Consider the following 17,067-nt stretch of genomic DNA (forward strand, 5'->3'; position numbering starts at 1 on the left):
GATGTACATGTGTGTATCACAAATGTGTGGAAAGGATTCCTGCGTTTTGATGCTTTTCAACCATTGATGTTTTTAGAAAAGAATCATTCCTTAAATTAAGAGAATAGCAAAAACAAATAAACAAACAAAAGCTTAAAGATGACCTTTGAGTATGGAAGTAGTGGTTTCTAAAATTTTATCACTTGCTTATTTCACAATTTAGAATAAAATAAAAAGAAGGTAATTTCTGTTTTACAGATGTCCAATAATTAATGCAACCATTTATTTTAATTGAATACAAAGGTTGTACACAATAAAAAAAAAGGACTATCTCGATTAAACAGGTAAAGGAAACATCACTGGTTTAAAGAATGTTTTAAAAAATTAAAAGCAGGGGCTTTTTATTTAAGACTTTGCAATTCCAATGCAGGGGGCATGGATTCAATCCCTGGTTGAGGAACTAAGATTCCACATGCTGTGCAACCAAAAGTAAATAAATTTATCAAAAAAGGAAAAAGCAATCAATGTTCTCTTTATCTTTATCTAGATATCTCTAATCTCTCTAGAAGATATTTTTTATAAAATAATTTTAAAGTGTATATATTATAAACCTGTCAAAATTTCTTCTGAAACGGTTTTCACTTTTTGGACGTGCTGTATTAATTTTAAGAACAATAATGCAATCAGTGTAGGTACAGAAACACTGCCATCATGCATCATACAACATGGTACCAGCTTTCTCGAAAGGTATCTTTGCCCTGTAAGAGAATAAAATTAATTTAATATTACTGTTAGAAAGCATGAGGGTTGTAAAATGTTGAAAAGGAGAAAAGTCACAGGGAAACAAATCATTTGTTATCAGTACGTCTATTCCAAAATCATCTGAAAGTTGAATTGCTTCTTTGATACACCTATTTTGCTGTTTTCCTTCACTTAAACATCAATAGTGCCTTTTTGGCCCATTTGAACTTTCAATGGTTCAGCTCACCATAAACCATAGGCAATGAGGGGGAGGCTTTCATCAAATGCTTCACAACACAATACTGTCTAAATCTTGACTTATCAATTTAATAAAAAATATCAGATTGAATAGAGCCATGAACCAGAACTTCATAGAGGTCTTCTCAATTCTCAAACCTCTTCTCAGTTCTAATTATACTTATCATTTTCTACGATGCTGTAATTTCCCTCTTTGCAGAATACTGGACTAGGGACCAGTTGAAGTTAGCTCTCTACCCAGTTCTACTATGTAAGAGCACATCAGCATGCCATTGGGCCCCCCAGCTGGCCCTGGGGGTAAAGAACCTGCTTGCCAATGCAAAAAGGGCATAGAAGACACCGGCTCAATCTTGTTATATCACAGGACTTGAGGATGAAAAGAGACTACCCGAAAGTTTCACAGTCTACCAAGAAAACTCCCCGTGCTCAGTCTTGTCTGACTGTTTGTGGTCCCCTGGACTGAAGCCCACCAGACTCCTCAGTCCATGGAATTTTCCAGGCAAGAATACTGGAGGGGGTTGCCATTTTCTACTCTAGGGGATTTTCCCCACCCAGGGGTTGAACCCGAATCTCTTGTGTTTCCTGCATTAGCAGCAGGTTCTTTACCACTGGTACCACCTGCTTCATATAAAAAGAGTATGTGTTTTAATGTTATAGAAAAATTATATGTGCAGTACTTTTCTAGCAGAAAGGACTGCTGCCATTAATTAAGACCCAAAATGCTTAAATGCACTACTTGGGATTTTCTTATATTTTAATATCTGAATTAGGGCATTTTTGAGAGTAAAAGTTTTCACAATTGATATTTACTCCAAGATAGTAGGCAAAAAAAATAAAACTCTCAAACAAAGGGACAACTGGTCTTGGTAATATTATCTTGCTTTGTTCTCACAGAAACTCCATGTTGTAGGTTTTATTGATACCATTTTACAGATGGGAAAAATCTGGAAGGTGATTTCAGGAGTGAGTCCTAGAAAAAGTAATAACTGGTTTGTGACATAAAACAGAAGCATGTGTTTTCTAGGTGGGTTAGTTTTATCTGATGCATAGGACTAGAAGCAAGAAATTTTAAGGTATATTCGAGTTCAATGTAACTTGTACTTCTAAGGGGTTTCCCTGGTAGCTCAGCTGGTAAAGAATCCACCTGCAATGCAGAAGACCCCAGTTTGATTCCTGGGTCAGGCAGATCCCTGGGAGGAGGAATAGGCTACCCACTCCCTTTTTTGGGCTCCCCTGGTGGTTCAGATAATAAACCACCTGCAGGGCGGGAGACCTGGATTCCATCCCTGGGGTGGGAAGATCCCCTGGAGGAGGGCATGACAACCCCCTTCTGTATTCTTGCCTGGAGAATACCATGGACAGAGGGGTCTGGTGGGCTACAGTCCTTAGAGTCACAAAGAGACATGACTGAGTGACTAACACTTTCTCGTACTTCTAAGAGGCGGGATGTCAGAGCAAATACCTAAGATGAAGCTGAAAATGCTTAATTTCAGGTGTCATCTGTGGATGGCATTCATAGCACTGGTTTTATTATGGGCTCCTATTCCTGTCTCCAGAAGCCAGGTCTGGTGAAGAGGCTTATTTCACCAGCATTTGACCTAGCAGAGTTAAACACAAAGATACCAGAACAGCTGTTTTCAGAGCACCTCAAGGGGCTGCTTAGTTTCGGAGCTTGGTTGTTTGAAGCGGTCTAGGCATCAAATATGTCAATTCACTCCGTTCTTTTCATAAAGTTTCTCAGTGTCCATTATGAGGTTTCTATTGCCATGGCAACACCCAAGCACATTTTATGTAGTGTTTGTGTTTCAAGGCATTTATACACATATGTGCATAACTATCACATCCACGGGTGCAACTTATCAATTAAAGGATTTGCTATTCAGAAGAGTAGGGTTTTTTTCGAGAAGGCAATGGCACCCCACTCCAGTACTCTTGCCTGGAGAATCCCATGGACGGAGGAGCCTGGTAGGCTGCAGTCCATGGGATCGTGGAGAGTCGGACATGACTGAGCGACTTCACTTTCATGCATTGGAGAAGGAAATGGCAACCCACTCCAGTGTTCTTGCCTGGAGAATCCCAGGGACGGGAGCCTGGTGGGCTGTCGTCTATGGGGTCACACAGAGTCGGATGCGACTGAAGCGACTTAGCAGCAGCAGGGTTTTTTTTTTAAGCAGTTCCGTAGATCAGAGAATGATGGCTTTTTGGAGAGTGGTATGTAAGCTGGTCCTTGAAGGAAGAGACAAGTTTGAATATTCCGAGGCATGGAGTTCAGACTACTAGAGAAGCAGGAAGTAGAGACGGAAGGAGTAGAGAGCTGGGAAGGATACAGAGGTAGAAAAATGTGAAGGCCACCCAAGAAATAACTTTATAGGAGAATTTTTGCACAAAACAAGCAGGGAGAAACAATATCAGAGAAGGGGTTTAAGGAAGAGGACTTAGAATACTAAGCAAAGGACTTTGGCAATTTTACAGTTTCCATGTTAGGGAATGGGGTAACTATGGGATAGGATAAGGAATCTTAGACCCTAATTATGCCTGGTATCCTCTCTAAGAGGCTTCCCAAGTGGCACTAGTGGTAAAGATGCAGGAGTGTAAGAGACACAGGTTCGATCCATGGGTTGGAAAGATCCCCTGGAGGAGGGCATGGCAACCCACTCCAGCATTCTTGCCTGGAGAATCCCATGGACAGAGGAACCTGACATGTTACAGTCCATGGGTTCTCAAAGAGTCGGACGTGACTGAGCAACTGAACTGAACTGATGAATGTCAACTAGGTGAAGTCAGAAATGATAGATAGGACAGATAGATAGATAGATTTAAGCACCAATTGTTTAAAAAAAAAAAAAATCTCACCTGAGCTTTTATAGCTTAAGAGTGGAGAAACTGAATTTAGCCTCAGCTTTATCTCACTCTGACATCTTCCGTATTAATCACTCCTGCATCAGTTTTTATCTTTAGTTGCTCTTAATATGGTGTTTACCAGTTCTTTGTTGATTAAAGGGAATAGCTGTTCAAAAGGTTTTTGTAGTCTATTGTAGATAATATGATCAAAATCAAAATACTTACCTTTATTATGATTGTATTGATGGATAAAGTTTTTAATGTATGAAAGATAACTCAAGCCTTTTTAAACACCAGACATTTATGTATACTTATTTGAGCAAACTAATAGGATAGGTGAAGTGTAAATAATGCCTTCATTTTATTGTTGAAGAGACTACAGTACAGAGACATTGCAGGATTTATCTGACAAGATTATTGGTGGGACTGACTAAGACTAAGGTGATCCAACTTCTATCCACTTTTCTCTTTCCATTATAAGTTGATATAATGCTTCAACCACCAATTACACGGAAAAAAATAGTTTCCTCTTTAATTGCATCACAGTTACGGTGATATTTTTCTCAGTTAAGATATAAATGAAGCAAAAATAGGAGGAATTTATGTTTATTAAATATATTTATGGGACATATTTTTAATAGAGATCACTGCATATTGTTGGACAAATGCCAAAAAAGTAAGCATTATTATTCCCATTTAGTAGGTAAAGAAATGTAGGCTTATAGAGACGCATTAAGTTGTCCAAAGTCTTGGAAAGAAATAGCAGAACCTATATGAGGACTATTTTCAAATACTACAAAGCTGGAATATTTGCCATTGGTCAGAGTGGAAAGTAGAGCCCTTGGATCAACTTTTGACTCTGTTACTTACATTTGACAAGTTTATTGACCTTTCTGAATTTTGGTTTTATCCTCTTTAAAATGGGAATAATGCTTACCACTATTCATTGTTGTAGGAACCTAAAGAAATTTAAAGTGATTCATTTACTGACTGGATACAACTATCAATTAAGAAAGAGAAAAAATAAAGATAGTCCTTTAATAGCAAAGTCACTGAATATTGATTTGAGACATAGAAATGATATTCAGAGATCTTTCTGGTGGTGAAGCTACTAGAAGCTACTATTCTTTTCTTTTTTAAAAATTATGACATATACTACTTGGTTTGTAGTTAATGGGAAAGGAAAGCCCCATTTTCTTATTTTTCACATAGCATATAGGATTATTCACTGGATTATTAAAAATAAAAACAAAAACACTTAAAACAGAAGGCTAAATCTCTGGACTGTTTCAGGACTGCCAACTCTGCTGCTAAGTTGCGTCAGTCGTGTCTGATTCTGTGCGGCCCCATAGACGGCAGCCCACCAGGCTCCTCTGTCCCTGGGATTCTCCAGGCAAGAACACCGAAGTGGGTTGCCATTTCCTTCTCCCAACTCTCTATCTGTCTATTAACCCCTGTAGTTTCCTCCATAATGTGACACCAGGGATATTTTAAGAACTCATGATATGATTGAGTGATTTTGAATCAGATCAATTTCAACTCATATATAAAGACACTGATTAGAAAGACTGGTAAATTCTGAGGCTTCTATCCCTAAAACTCTCTGATGCTTTTCATGATGAGTGGGGATGCTCTATATTTTAAGGCAACCATTGTGTTTCCCTGACCTTTCACTATATTGGACTGGAGGAAGAGCTGAGATAGAAACATTCTAAGTATTTGAAATGGATGATGTGATGGAATTTCAACATATCTGAGAAAAACTTAGGTGTCCTCAGATGCCAGTGTCTGTCTTTACCCAATCCTGATACTAGCACTCTTGCTTTCTAATTCAAGATTTGTAGGCTTCCCAGGTGCTCAGTCACTCAGTTGTGTCTGACTTTTTGGGACCCCCATGGCCTGTAGCCACCAGGCTCCTCTGTCCATGGAATTCTCCAAGCAAGAATACTGGAGGAGGTTGCCATTCCCTTCTCCACTTCCCAGGTGGCACAGTGATAAAAAAGAATCTGCCCACCAATGCAGGAGATGCAAGAGATGGGGGTTCGATCCCTGTGTGGGGGAAGATGCCCTGGAGTAGGAAATGGCAACCCACTACAGTATTGTTGCTGGGATAACTCCATGGACAGAGGAACCTGGAGGGCTACAGTCCATGGAATCACAAAGAATTGGACACACACGTGCACCCACACCATAGCATTGAGAACACACAAAGAGAAGTTGTATCCTCCTCTATCGTCAGTCATTGATACGTCAGAGTTAATGGAGCTCTTCTTTGATAAGGGCCTTGGGATGGTGGTAGAAAACATGAAGACTCCTGGCCCCCCAAGAGGCTAGAGTTTACTTACAATTAGAAGAGAGGGAAAGGGAGGCAGAGGGGAAATTAAGGATGAGAGCTGGACAGCCAGTCCGATACACATTACAGTCTTGCTAAAATTAGCCTTAGGGATTGATCCAAACTGTATCCTAGAGCTTCTCTGAGGACTGAAAGGATGTAGATATGTGAGGTTGACCAAACTCAGATGTCTACCCTTTTCAATATTAAGCAGAAGAGATCATAGGATACCAGTGATTATTAGGTGAAACCAACCACTTGGCATCAGGGAAAACTGAGGACAGAAAAAAAAAAAAAAAAATCTTGCCAATACTCACAAACCTAGTTAGCAGAGCCTGAGTCTCCAGCTCTTATTCTTGGGCTTTGCATTGTTGTTCAGTTGCTCAGTCATGTCCAACTCTTTGTGACCCCATGGACTGAAGTGTGCCAGGCTTCCCCACCCTTCACTGTCTCCCAGAGGTTGCTCAAACTTATGTCCATTGGGTTGATGATGCCATGCAACCATCTCACCCAGTCACCCCCTTCTCCTCCTGCCCTCAATCTTTCCCTTTGCATAGCTCCTGATTTCATTGGTGGCAGGAGTTTCAGAGAGAGAAAGCACAGTAAACTCTCTCTGGAAGCACAGCAAACTCCTGTCCTTGGCACATCTGTGTCTCATGTTTGTATCCTCCAGAGGCACATATCTAGCATTTATAAGGTTTTGCTGAATATATGAGTGAAAGGATCCTGGGATGAGTTAAGTCATCCTTCACATCAGCCCCATTCCTCATGTATTTAGCTAAGTTTTCTTTCACAGTAGAGAAAATTTCAACATTTGAATCTATCATTCTTCATGACTCTGAAAAAAAATATTCTTTAGAGTGGTTATTTATTTCCTCTTTCATGTCCTGTCTCCATTCCTAATCAACCTGTGAGCCAATTTCAAAAATAGGAACAAACAAACAAACAAAAAACCATGTATGTCAGCAGTTAATGTGAGGGAGGAATAAATTGGAAGGTTGGAATTGACATACACACTGCTGCTTCTAAGTCGCTTCACTTGTATCTGACTCTGTGCGACCCCATAGACAGCAGCCCACCAGGCTCCTCTGTCCATGGGATTTTCCAGGCAAGGGTACTGGAGTGGGTTGCCATCGCCTTCTCCAGACATACACACTACTATATATAAAATAGATAATTAGCATCAGGAAGTCTACTCAATACTCTGTAATGACCTATATGGGAAAATAATCTAAAAAAGAGTGGATATATGTATATCAGATTCACTTTAATGTACACCTGAAACTAATACAACATTGAAAATGATCTATCTTCCAATAAGAATTAAAAAACAACAACAACAACAAAAAAAAACTAATGCATCTTTCTCAGCTTGATTTTCAAAAATATTAGTTTATCTTTGCTTTAGATCATAGAGTTAAAGATTACTGAAAGTCCTTCGGAATTTAAGATTGACTTGGAGGGTATGATGCTTAGTGAATTAAGTCAGACAGAGAAGGACAAATAATGCATGATATCTCTTATAGGTAGAATCTAACAAAACAACAAACTAGTCAATATAGCAAATATACATAATAAATAAGCTACAAGAATATCTTGTACAGTACAAGGAATATAAGCAGTATTTTATAATAACTATAAGTGAGGTATAATGTTTAAAATTTTTGAATCAGTATGCTGTACATGGAAACATACAAAATGGCACATCAACTATACCTCAATTTAAAAAAAAAAAAATTGAAGATTGGCTCAGCAAGTAGTTGGTAACTTGTAGTGCTTATGGGTAAGCTACTAGCATTATTTTACTTCCTTCCACATCCTTCTACCACTATTATTTACCTGTGTTGCTATTTTTTTTCATTTTTGTTATTAATATTATTGAGGTTTCTTTCCAGTTATTTTCTTGAGAGCAGCCTTCACATCCTTGTTCCGTAAACTGTAGATCAAGGGATTCAACATGGGGATGATAACAGTGTAGAACACAGAGGCCCATTTGTCTTGATCCAGGGAGTAGCTGGATGTTGGCCTCAGGTACATAAACATGACTGTGCCATAAAAAAGCGTGACGCCAGTGAGGTGAGACCCGCAAGTGGAGAAAGCCTTCAGGCGGCCTGCAGCTGAGCGCATTCTGATAATTGCGATGAGGATGAAGGCATAGGAGATAAAGATGATGAGGATGGTGCTGAATTCAATGAAGCCACAGAGACTGAAAAGCAAGATCTCGCTGATGTAGGTGTCCAAGCAAGAGAGGGCTAAGAGCGGTGGGATTTCACAGAAGAAGTGGTTGATGATGTTGGAACCACAGTAACTCAGACTGAAAGTGAGGGAAGTGTGGGCCACTAAACTCACCAAGCCAGCCAGGTAGGAGCCCAGCACGAGAGCCATGCAGACTCGCTTGGACATGAGAGCACTGTAGTGGAGGGGTCGACAGATGGCCACGAAGCGGTCATAGGCCATGGCAGCCAGGACGTAGCACTCGGCATCCACAAAGCCTACGAAAAACGCGAACTGGGTGGCACAGCTGGAAAAAGAGATGACTTTGCGCTTTGTTAGGAAGTCAGCCAGCATCCTGGGGGCAATGGCTGAGGAGTAGCCCAGGTCGACAAAAGAGAGGTTGCAGAGGAAAAAATACATGGGTGTGTGAAGCTGAGTGTCTGTTATGATCAGGATAATCATCCCAACATTCCCCACTACATTGACCAGGTAGACCAAGAGGAAGACCACAAAAAAGATGATCTGCAGCTGAGGGTCTTGAGTGATGCCCATAAAGATAAACTCAGTCACCATTGAGTGGTTTTCTTTATCCATCTTTTCAATTTTATGTGTGTCTGGATTTGGCTTATTGTTTGAGGTGATTCTTAAAAATTCTCCCAGTAATTCGATTCAGTGATCCACAGGGCAAATCAAATGACTTTGGGGAAGGTGATGGCCATTGGTTTTCTGCAGGAACTCAGTCAACATAGGAGACGATGTTAATGTCTTGGGGATGGCAAATCTTCTTCTCCAAAGACCTTGGTGTTCTGAGGTCATTCACCACATAGTACCAAATGTTTGACCTGATTGGTGTGAATATATGCCTAATTAATTAGTAAAGAATAGTTTTGAGTGCCCCTTCTTTCTAAAACAAAGCAGACAACAAACATTAACTCTCATTGCAGATAGGCACAGAAACACACACAAAAAGATCCCAGGGTCTCAGTATATAACACATCATACCACCCCACTCCCCACACCCAAACATATACACAGAAAGTGAAATACTTGGAGCAGAGGGTGAGCAATATAAGATAAAGCAGTGAATAATAATAATTTTTAAAAGGCCAGAATGCTAACTATATGCCAGAATTTTCATTTATTCCACACATTATGTAATTTCATCCTCATCACAGCTCTATGAAGTATGTGTCAACATTATCTCCATCTTGCATCTGAAAAGCGCAAGGCTAGATACTAAATAGCTTCCATACAATCAAGAGCCAGTAAGTAGCAGAGCTGGCTCTCACTCTAGAATTTACTTTACTTTGTCATCTTCTGTGTATATATGATTTGATGGAAGTTATAGATCTTTATTTTTGTGCCCACCTTTCTTTCTTTCCTGTCTTGCCTATTATTCATGGGCATAGAATTAGTTCTTTGGTTTCTCTGATCTTTAGAAGCACCCAGGATTTTGTCATGGAGCATAACCAGGATGAAGACACTGCTGTGTCTTTGGATGATTTTATTGCCTAGCCCACAGCTTCAACTCAGAATTAAGATTCAAGAATTCCTCTCTTGGGAGAACAGGGAAAGTGTTATCCATCTCTATGAACACACAGGAGCATGCATTGGTAAGCTTTTTTCTCTCCGTTTTTATGGATATCTGGTCCACTGAAGAATTCTAAGAAGGGAGTGGGCAAGAGTAAACCAAACTAAACCAAAATATGAATTTAGAAATAAGTAGCACCCTCTATGTAAACCTGAAAGAAGTCAGACTGAATCTACTCTATTTAATTTATTGCCCAAGAAAGACAAGAAAGTAGAGGAGTATAGTGCATCTTTCACTGGGGTGTGGTCATTCATAATGGACTTCCCGGGTGGTGCTGGTGGTAGAGAACCTGCCTGTCAGTGCAGGTAGATGTAAGAGCCCCGGGTTCAATCCCTGGTTCTGGAAGATCCCCTAGAGGAGGGCATGGCAATCCACTACAGTATTCTAGCCTAGAGAATCCCTTGGACAGAGGAGCCTAGCAGAATACAGTCCATGGGGCCACAGAGAGTCAAACACGACTGGAGTGACTTAGCACACAGCATGCATACGTTCGTAATAAGCTAAATCTTGGTGTGATTGTTGGTAATACCTCCATCAACTAAATTTATTGTTTGAACTTGATAAATTGCTGTGAGATGCAGCTTCCTTATCTGCAAAATGAATGGGAATGAGAATGCAAACTCTATGGAGCTTTCCAATTCTAGCAGTTTAAATTCTGACTTAGAATGAGACATCTAAAAGTCAAACCTGTGGTGGTCTATATCTCTTTTGTAAACTTTAAGATGACATGGACCTGATGCCAAGGAAATCCATGCCCAAAGGAGCTCTGAGTGGCCTAACACTCCACTCTGAGCAGGTCATATTTCTTTTCAGCCCCAAACACACTGACATGGGACTAACGTGTGTGGTTTTGTGTTTGTTTATTTTTTTACCTTTCGGGGAGAGGTCCGATGTCTCCTCTTCTCTTACTTAGTTATGCTGAGCAAATATTCGGAGAGGAATCCCAAGATGAGCAGTCACCCTCCTGCTGTCCCTGAGCCATCTGCTCATCCCACTTTTGCTTCTACTTGCAGGAAGTATTTAAGTTTCAGAGTCATCCCTTCTCCCAGAGGAAATATGATGAAATGGTGTTTGCACTCACAGGAGACTCAAAGATTTGATGAACTGTAATTCCCTATGGAATTTCACTCTCTCTCCCTTCAACTTTAATGATAAAAGAAGGAAACACATGGGAATTTTTTTCAGCCTCTCTAGTTGTGGTAACTGAGTCAGTGATGAATGCTACATGCACTGTTTTTACAACCCCCAAACAGCCTTCATGATATTACTTTGACTGTAATTTAGAAAGCCCTGCTTACTGATGCCTGAAGTCACTTCAGAGAGGACAAGTCTTTCCATGCTCCACAAAGTGGCCATATTTTGTTGCTGTTTAGTCCTTCAGTCATGTCTGATTCTGCAGCCTCATGGACTGCAGCATGTCAGGCTTCCCTGTCCTTCAATATCTCCCTGAGTTTGCTCAGACTCATGTCCTTTGAGTCAGTGAAGCCATCCAACCATCTCATATTTAAACTGTATTTCTCTATTTAATTTGAAAGAATCTGCAATAAGAGATTGAAATTTAACAGCAACAACTACAAAACCCAAATTTTTGAAACTGATCTTTTTTGAGAGCCTGATGCTGCTGTTGCAGCTAAGTCACTTCAGTCATGTCCGACTCTGTGCAATCCCATAGGCGGCAGCCTGCCAGGCTCCCCCGTCCCTGGGATTCTCCAGGCAAGAACACTGGAGTGGGTTGCCATTGAGAGCCTAGTGGATAGGAAAAGGAAAAAAAAATGGGCTGCAGAAAATTAACATGTTTTGAGCATTTATTCATCAGAGATTCTGCAGGGTAATTTCCATATTTGGTCAATTGAATCTTCTGATGGTACCATGATTGCGATCAGAAAAGTCATATGAGGAAAAGTCATACCTTCGTTAGTCAGCATTACCTCTGTTTTGTGATGAATAAATGGTAGCTGTTTTTTGGACTTGGGAGCCCCATGGTTCTCCATGAAAACTGCATTACAGCTTGTCAGTGGTTTCTCTTTTATGGTGCCAATCTCTCATTCTTATTTCCAAGGTGAATTCTCAGAAAACTCCATGGAGATCTCATCACATCCTACCTTCTGATGGTTCTCATCTCGGTAGTAGGGAGATAAAATGCTGTCTGTTTTTTAAGATATTTATTTATTTGGCTGCACCAGGTCTTAGTTGCAGCATGTGAAATCTTTGTTGCTTCACATGGGATCTTTCGTTGCAGGCATGGACTCCAGCTGTGGCACATCGGCTCAGTAGCTGAGGCCAGCTGATTCCAGCAGCTGTGGTGGGTAGGCTTAGTTGCTCTGGGGCATGTATGATCCTAGTTCCCTGACCAGGAATTGAACCCATGTCCCCTGAATTACAAGGATGATTTTTATCCACTGGACTGCCAGAGAAGTCCCTGTCTGGTGCCTCTTTGAATGACACTTAAACTGGGTTTAGAAATTAATTATTTTCTCATTCTGAAGCTCCTAGAGACTTTCTGCTTCACAGCTTGGGCTGACTAGGACCTACCCCCTATCCTGTCCATGATTAATCACTCCTGTGTTGTTCAGTGGTCTCCTTCCACCATGGTGTTCTCACCTCGGGTCCTTTCAGTCCTATATCCCTTACCATTGATCTCTTAGTGCCATGTGATCTTTCTTCCAACTTCCAATCCACACTCCTGTATAATAATAAATTCACTATTAATGAAGAAAGGTTATTTCTTTACTTACTAAGTAAACTTCATTGCTTGCCAGTTATGTTTCAGACTCTGTGTTGATAGGAGCCTACTGTATTTTCCCTCCAAGGAAAGGCTAAGATAAAACCAAAATAATGCAAATACTGTCTGAATTGCTAGAGGTACAGCAATGCATCTTTTAAGTCTTTGTGTCCCTCAGCATTTAATGCAAATTACACTGATTACATTGTACTGAGAGAAGTTAATTGGGGTATCTTCTCAAAGTGACATAGATAATATAAATGATCGTCATATGTTGATCAGTTTATTTATCTTTATCTCTTATATGGAAGATACATTTAGCCAATGGGAAACTTGTAAGCATCAATCTAGGCTACATAGGCTGATAACTATTTCTTATTCTAGACAGAAGGGAGGAGAGTCAGAGTGGGGGAAACTCGTGCTTATCAGTCAGCTGTCTATATGTATTTGATGCAACAATTCACATGCATTCATCCATCTACCTACAGATTCAATCTATGAGGTGGCTGTCGGTATTCCTACATAGAAATGAAAAAGCTGAGATATAAAGAGGTTTGATGGATTATCCAAAGTCACACAATCAGTGACAGATAGCCAGGATGGAAAGTCAGGTCAATCCTTGTTCTTCCCACCTCCCTTTACCTCCTTTGATGAGTCCATCACCGTGATTCAAGTAGCATAATTTCCCCTATGTACCCAAAGCCCTTATACAAGGCAAGATCAGAGATTGAACTAACCTTCTCTTTTGTGGATATTTTTAATGTTCCCCAGGGGACCAGACCACTAACTGAGGAGTTTTTAATGGTGATTAGAGGTGCTTCCCTGGTGTTTCCGTGACTAGGAATCTGCCTGCCAGTGCAGGGGATATGGGTTCGATCCCTGGTCTGGGAAGATCCCACATACCCTGGAACAGGAAGACCTGGGGCTGGAGCTACTAAGCCTGTGCCTCAGCACTCAGCACCCTGGAGTCCGTGAGCTACAACTACTGAAGCCCACACGCCGGAGCCCATGCGCGGCAACAAGAGACCCACCACGAGAAGCCTGCCTACTGCCACGAGAGAGCAGTCCCTGCTCGTGGCAACTAGTGAAAGTCTGACATAGCAATGAAGCAATGAATCAAAAAAAAAGAAAAAATCAAAACAGTGGTTAGAAATCCTCATCGGAAAATTCATTCTATTTAGCCCCAGATATCCCAAGGGTGAATGAAGGAGAGGAACATGAAAGAGACATGTGATTCCCTTAGTTGCAGAGGGGAAAAAAAAAAAAGTATATCAAAATGAGATGACATGAGGAACACAGTCCCCAGAGCCATAAGAACAAGAAATATATCCTATTTAAAATGTCAGGATGCTTACTCCAGACTCTGGTCTAGGGACTCTCCAACTGAAAATCGCTGCAAACAGTATTACAAATATACTGTAGCAATGTACTCTATACATTGAAATGCATTTTACATTTTAACTTATTGGAATTCTTACCTTAAAGGAAAAGTAAAAATAAGAAGGACTCCGTTTCTGCTGAATGTGAGTGATTCTCTCCTGACAGGAAAGGTATAAGTGTTTCAGTTTTCTTGTCTCTACTGGTTGGTGTCTGAAGTCCTTTACAACTGTGTCTACTGCTTAACCTGGGACAATTAGAGGAAACTTTTCTAAAAAGTTTTTATGTTTTCTTGCCTCCTGATTTTCTTTTTATGGTGAATTTGGGCATTGGATAAGAACAAGCAAAGGGATCAAGTAGAAGTTAACCAATTAAGAAAGGTAAGAAAAAAATATTAAAGTTGTGTCCCGTGTAGTTTACTGATCTGAAGAAAAACTCACAATCTTGTTAATTTCTCCAATTATCCACAGACCCAAGGTTCCAAGAATACTGAATGACTAAGAAAGTATGTTAAATAACTGTTCTGTCCATTATTATCAATACAAAATTTGTTAGTCTTTAGGAGAAAACTAAGGATAATAAATAATATGACTTGAATGCTTTTTTAAACAGAGGTTTTAAGGAAATTTTACTATTTTCACAAACCCTTAGAAATTAAAAACCCAGATGAAGAATATCTGGACTAAATGGTTGACTACAAACTCTCATCTAGGGGGAAGAGTATATTTCACAAAAACAAGAAATGTATTTGCTAAGGAAGAAGAGAGAATGAAGCATGTAATTTGCAATGCTAGATGTAAAGTGAATGGTATTTTGCTAAAAGACAAATTAATGAGAGTGAGTTATGAAAAAGACAATTTTCAGCCTCTATAATTATATTTTCTTTTTAGGAGATATACACATTTTTTCCTAATGCAGGTAAATGGATTCTAATGTATTAATACAGTTCTGAGAATTACAATATCATCTCTATATAGTAGTGCTCACACCTATTATTGACAAGGTCCTTATAAATGACCTCAGATGTTAAGAGGAGAACTGCATTGACTGGATATACATTAGACATCCATAGGCTATCTCTGGGACTCTGAGCAGTAGTTACCAATCTTTTGTACCTCTCATTTCTCATGTGCAAAATAATTCAGGAAAAATACTTAACACAGAACTTTTAGATCATAGGGAATGATTAACCTAATTTAGTACTTATTATTTTTACACATCATTGCCTTTCTTTATGTGCCTAACACACACCAAAGTTTCTAGAGCATTTTATTCTTTCTGCTATTTCTGATGGAAAAGCACTCTCACAGACTCTTTCTTGTTGAAGATGAGAGGAAAACACCCATTCCTTCTTTTTACTACCTGCTGAAGATGCTTTTCTGTGATGTTCAAACAGCAAGTTTAGTCCAAGGACAAGGACCTAGGCTGAATATCTGTCCAGTGAAATCAGAAGAGAGGCAGTGTAGTTTTGAGGAGCAAATAATGTGGCATCAAGAGACCTATGTTCTAGCCAGCATTCACCACTGATTAGCTATGACATTCCTATCCTTCACTGACCTCAGCTAACAAAAGATAATCTTCTTAATACTCATTGGCTTATTCTTGATTATCTCCCTCACTGAATTGTGGTGAGACTTAGATAAGATAATGGGAGCAATGACATGCTGAAAGTACTGCATACAAATGTCAGACTTTTTGCTTATTGGAGTATTGAGTCCCTGTCCAATTGGAAACTGAGCAGATCTGAGCATGACTAGGCACTTCTTGTATGGTGGTGTTTGTAAGAATGGAAACAGATCCTGCCACCCTTCCCCCAAGCTGTGCTCAGTAGATCTTTCAACATCAATATCAGCACAGGTGCTGAGTTACTTTGATCTTCTGTTTTAAGTCTTTTTAAAAAGATTTAAATTAATTCAGTTCAGTCGCTTAGTCATGTCTGATTGTTTGCGACATGGACTGCAGCACACTGGGCTTCCCTGTCCATCACCAGCTCCTGGAGTTTGCTCAAACATATGCCCATTGAGTCGGTGATGCCATCCAGCCATCTCCTCCTCTGTCATCCACGTCTCCTCCTGCCTTCAATCTTTTCCAACCTCACAGTCTTTTCCAGTGAGTCAGTTCACATCAGGTGGCCAAAGTATTGGCATTTCAGCTTCACCATCAGTCCTTCCAATGAATAGTCAGGACTGATTTCCTTTAGGATTGACTGGTTTGATATCCTTGCAGTCCAAGGGACTCTCAAGAGTCTTCTCCAACACCATAGTTCAAAAGCATCAATTCTTCAGTGCTCAGCTTTATATATATGCTGAGTTGCTTCAGCCACGTCCAACTCTGTGCAACCCTATGGACTGTGGCATCTCCCTCATAATTCAGTTGGCAACGAATCTGCCTGCAATGCAGGAGACCTGGTTTCAACTCCTGAGTTGGGAAGTTCCCCTGGAGAAGGAAATGGAAACCCCCTCCAGTATTTTTGCCTGGAGAATCCCAAGGAGAGAGGAGCCTGGCAGGCTACAGTATGGGGTCACAAGAATAGGGCACAACCGAGCAACTAGGCACACGCGGACTGTAGCCCACCAGGCTCCTCTGTCCATGGGATTCTCTAGGCAAGAATACTGGCGTGTGTTTCCATGACTTCCTCCAGGGGATCTTCCCTGTCTAGGGATCGAATCCCCGTCTTGTGCATCTCCTGCATCGTAGGCAGATTCTTTACCGCTGAGCCACTGGGGAAGCCCATGTATATTTGACCATGCCACGTGGTATGTGGGATCTTAGTTCCCCCAATCAGGGATCCAACCCACACCCCTTGCAGTAGAAGCATGGAATCCTAACCACTAGACTACCAGGGAATTTCACCTCATGTTTTAATTTCAGACAGCACCGAATAGCTTGCTGCTCTAAACGATAAGGGGCTTAACACTCTGAGATATAATTAGATAACTAAGTTAGTACCATGCTATCTACTGTTTTATAATCTAAGTCCATGGACCAGGTGAGGAATTGGAGTGGAAATAG

The 17,067-nt window shown here is 40.4% G+C and overlaps 1 protein-coding gene across 1 annotated transcript; it reads right to left on the minus strand.

Moving 5' to 3' along the window:
• Positions 1-8,026: 8,026 nt before the first annotated feature.
• LOC122700320 (olfactory receptor 1019-like) lies at positions 8,027-8,959 on the minus strand. The gene has a single exon (XM_043913122.1). The coding sequence runs from the start codon at positions 8,957-8,959 to the stop codon at positions 8,027-8,029; it is 933 nt and encodes a 310-aa protein (XP_043769057.1).
• Between the last annotated feature and the right edge of the window lie 8,108 nt (positions 8,960-17,067).

The sequence above is a fragment of the Cervus elaphus genome, chromosome 1 (genome assembly GCF_910594005.1).
Source record: "Cervus elaphus chromosome 1, mCerEla1.1, whole genome shotgun sequence".
NCBI lineage: Eukaryota > Metazoa > Chordata > Mammalia > Artiodactyla > Cervidae > Cervus > Cervus elaphus.

Coding starts and splice junctions, on each gene's coding strand:
- LOC122700320 (XM_043913122.1), bottom strand. CDS start 8,959: ATGGATAAAGAAAACCACTCAATGGTGACTGAGTTTATCTTTATGGGC.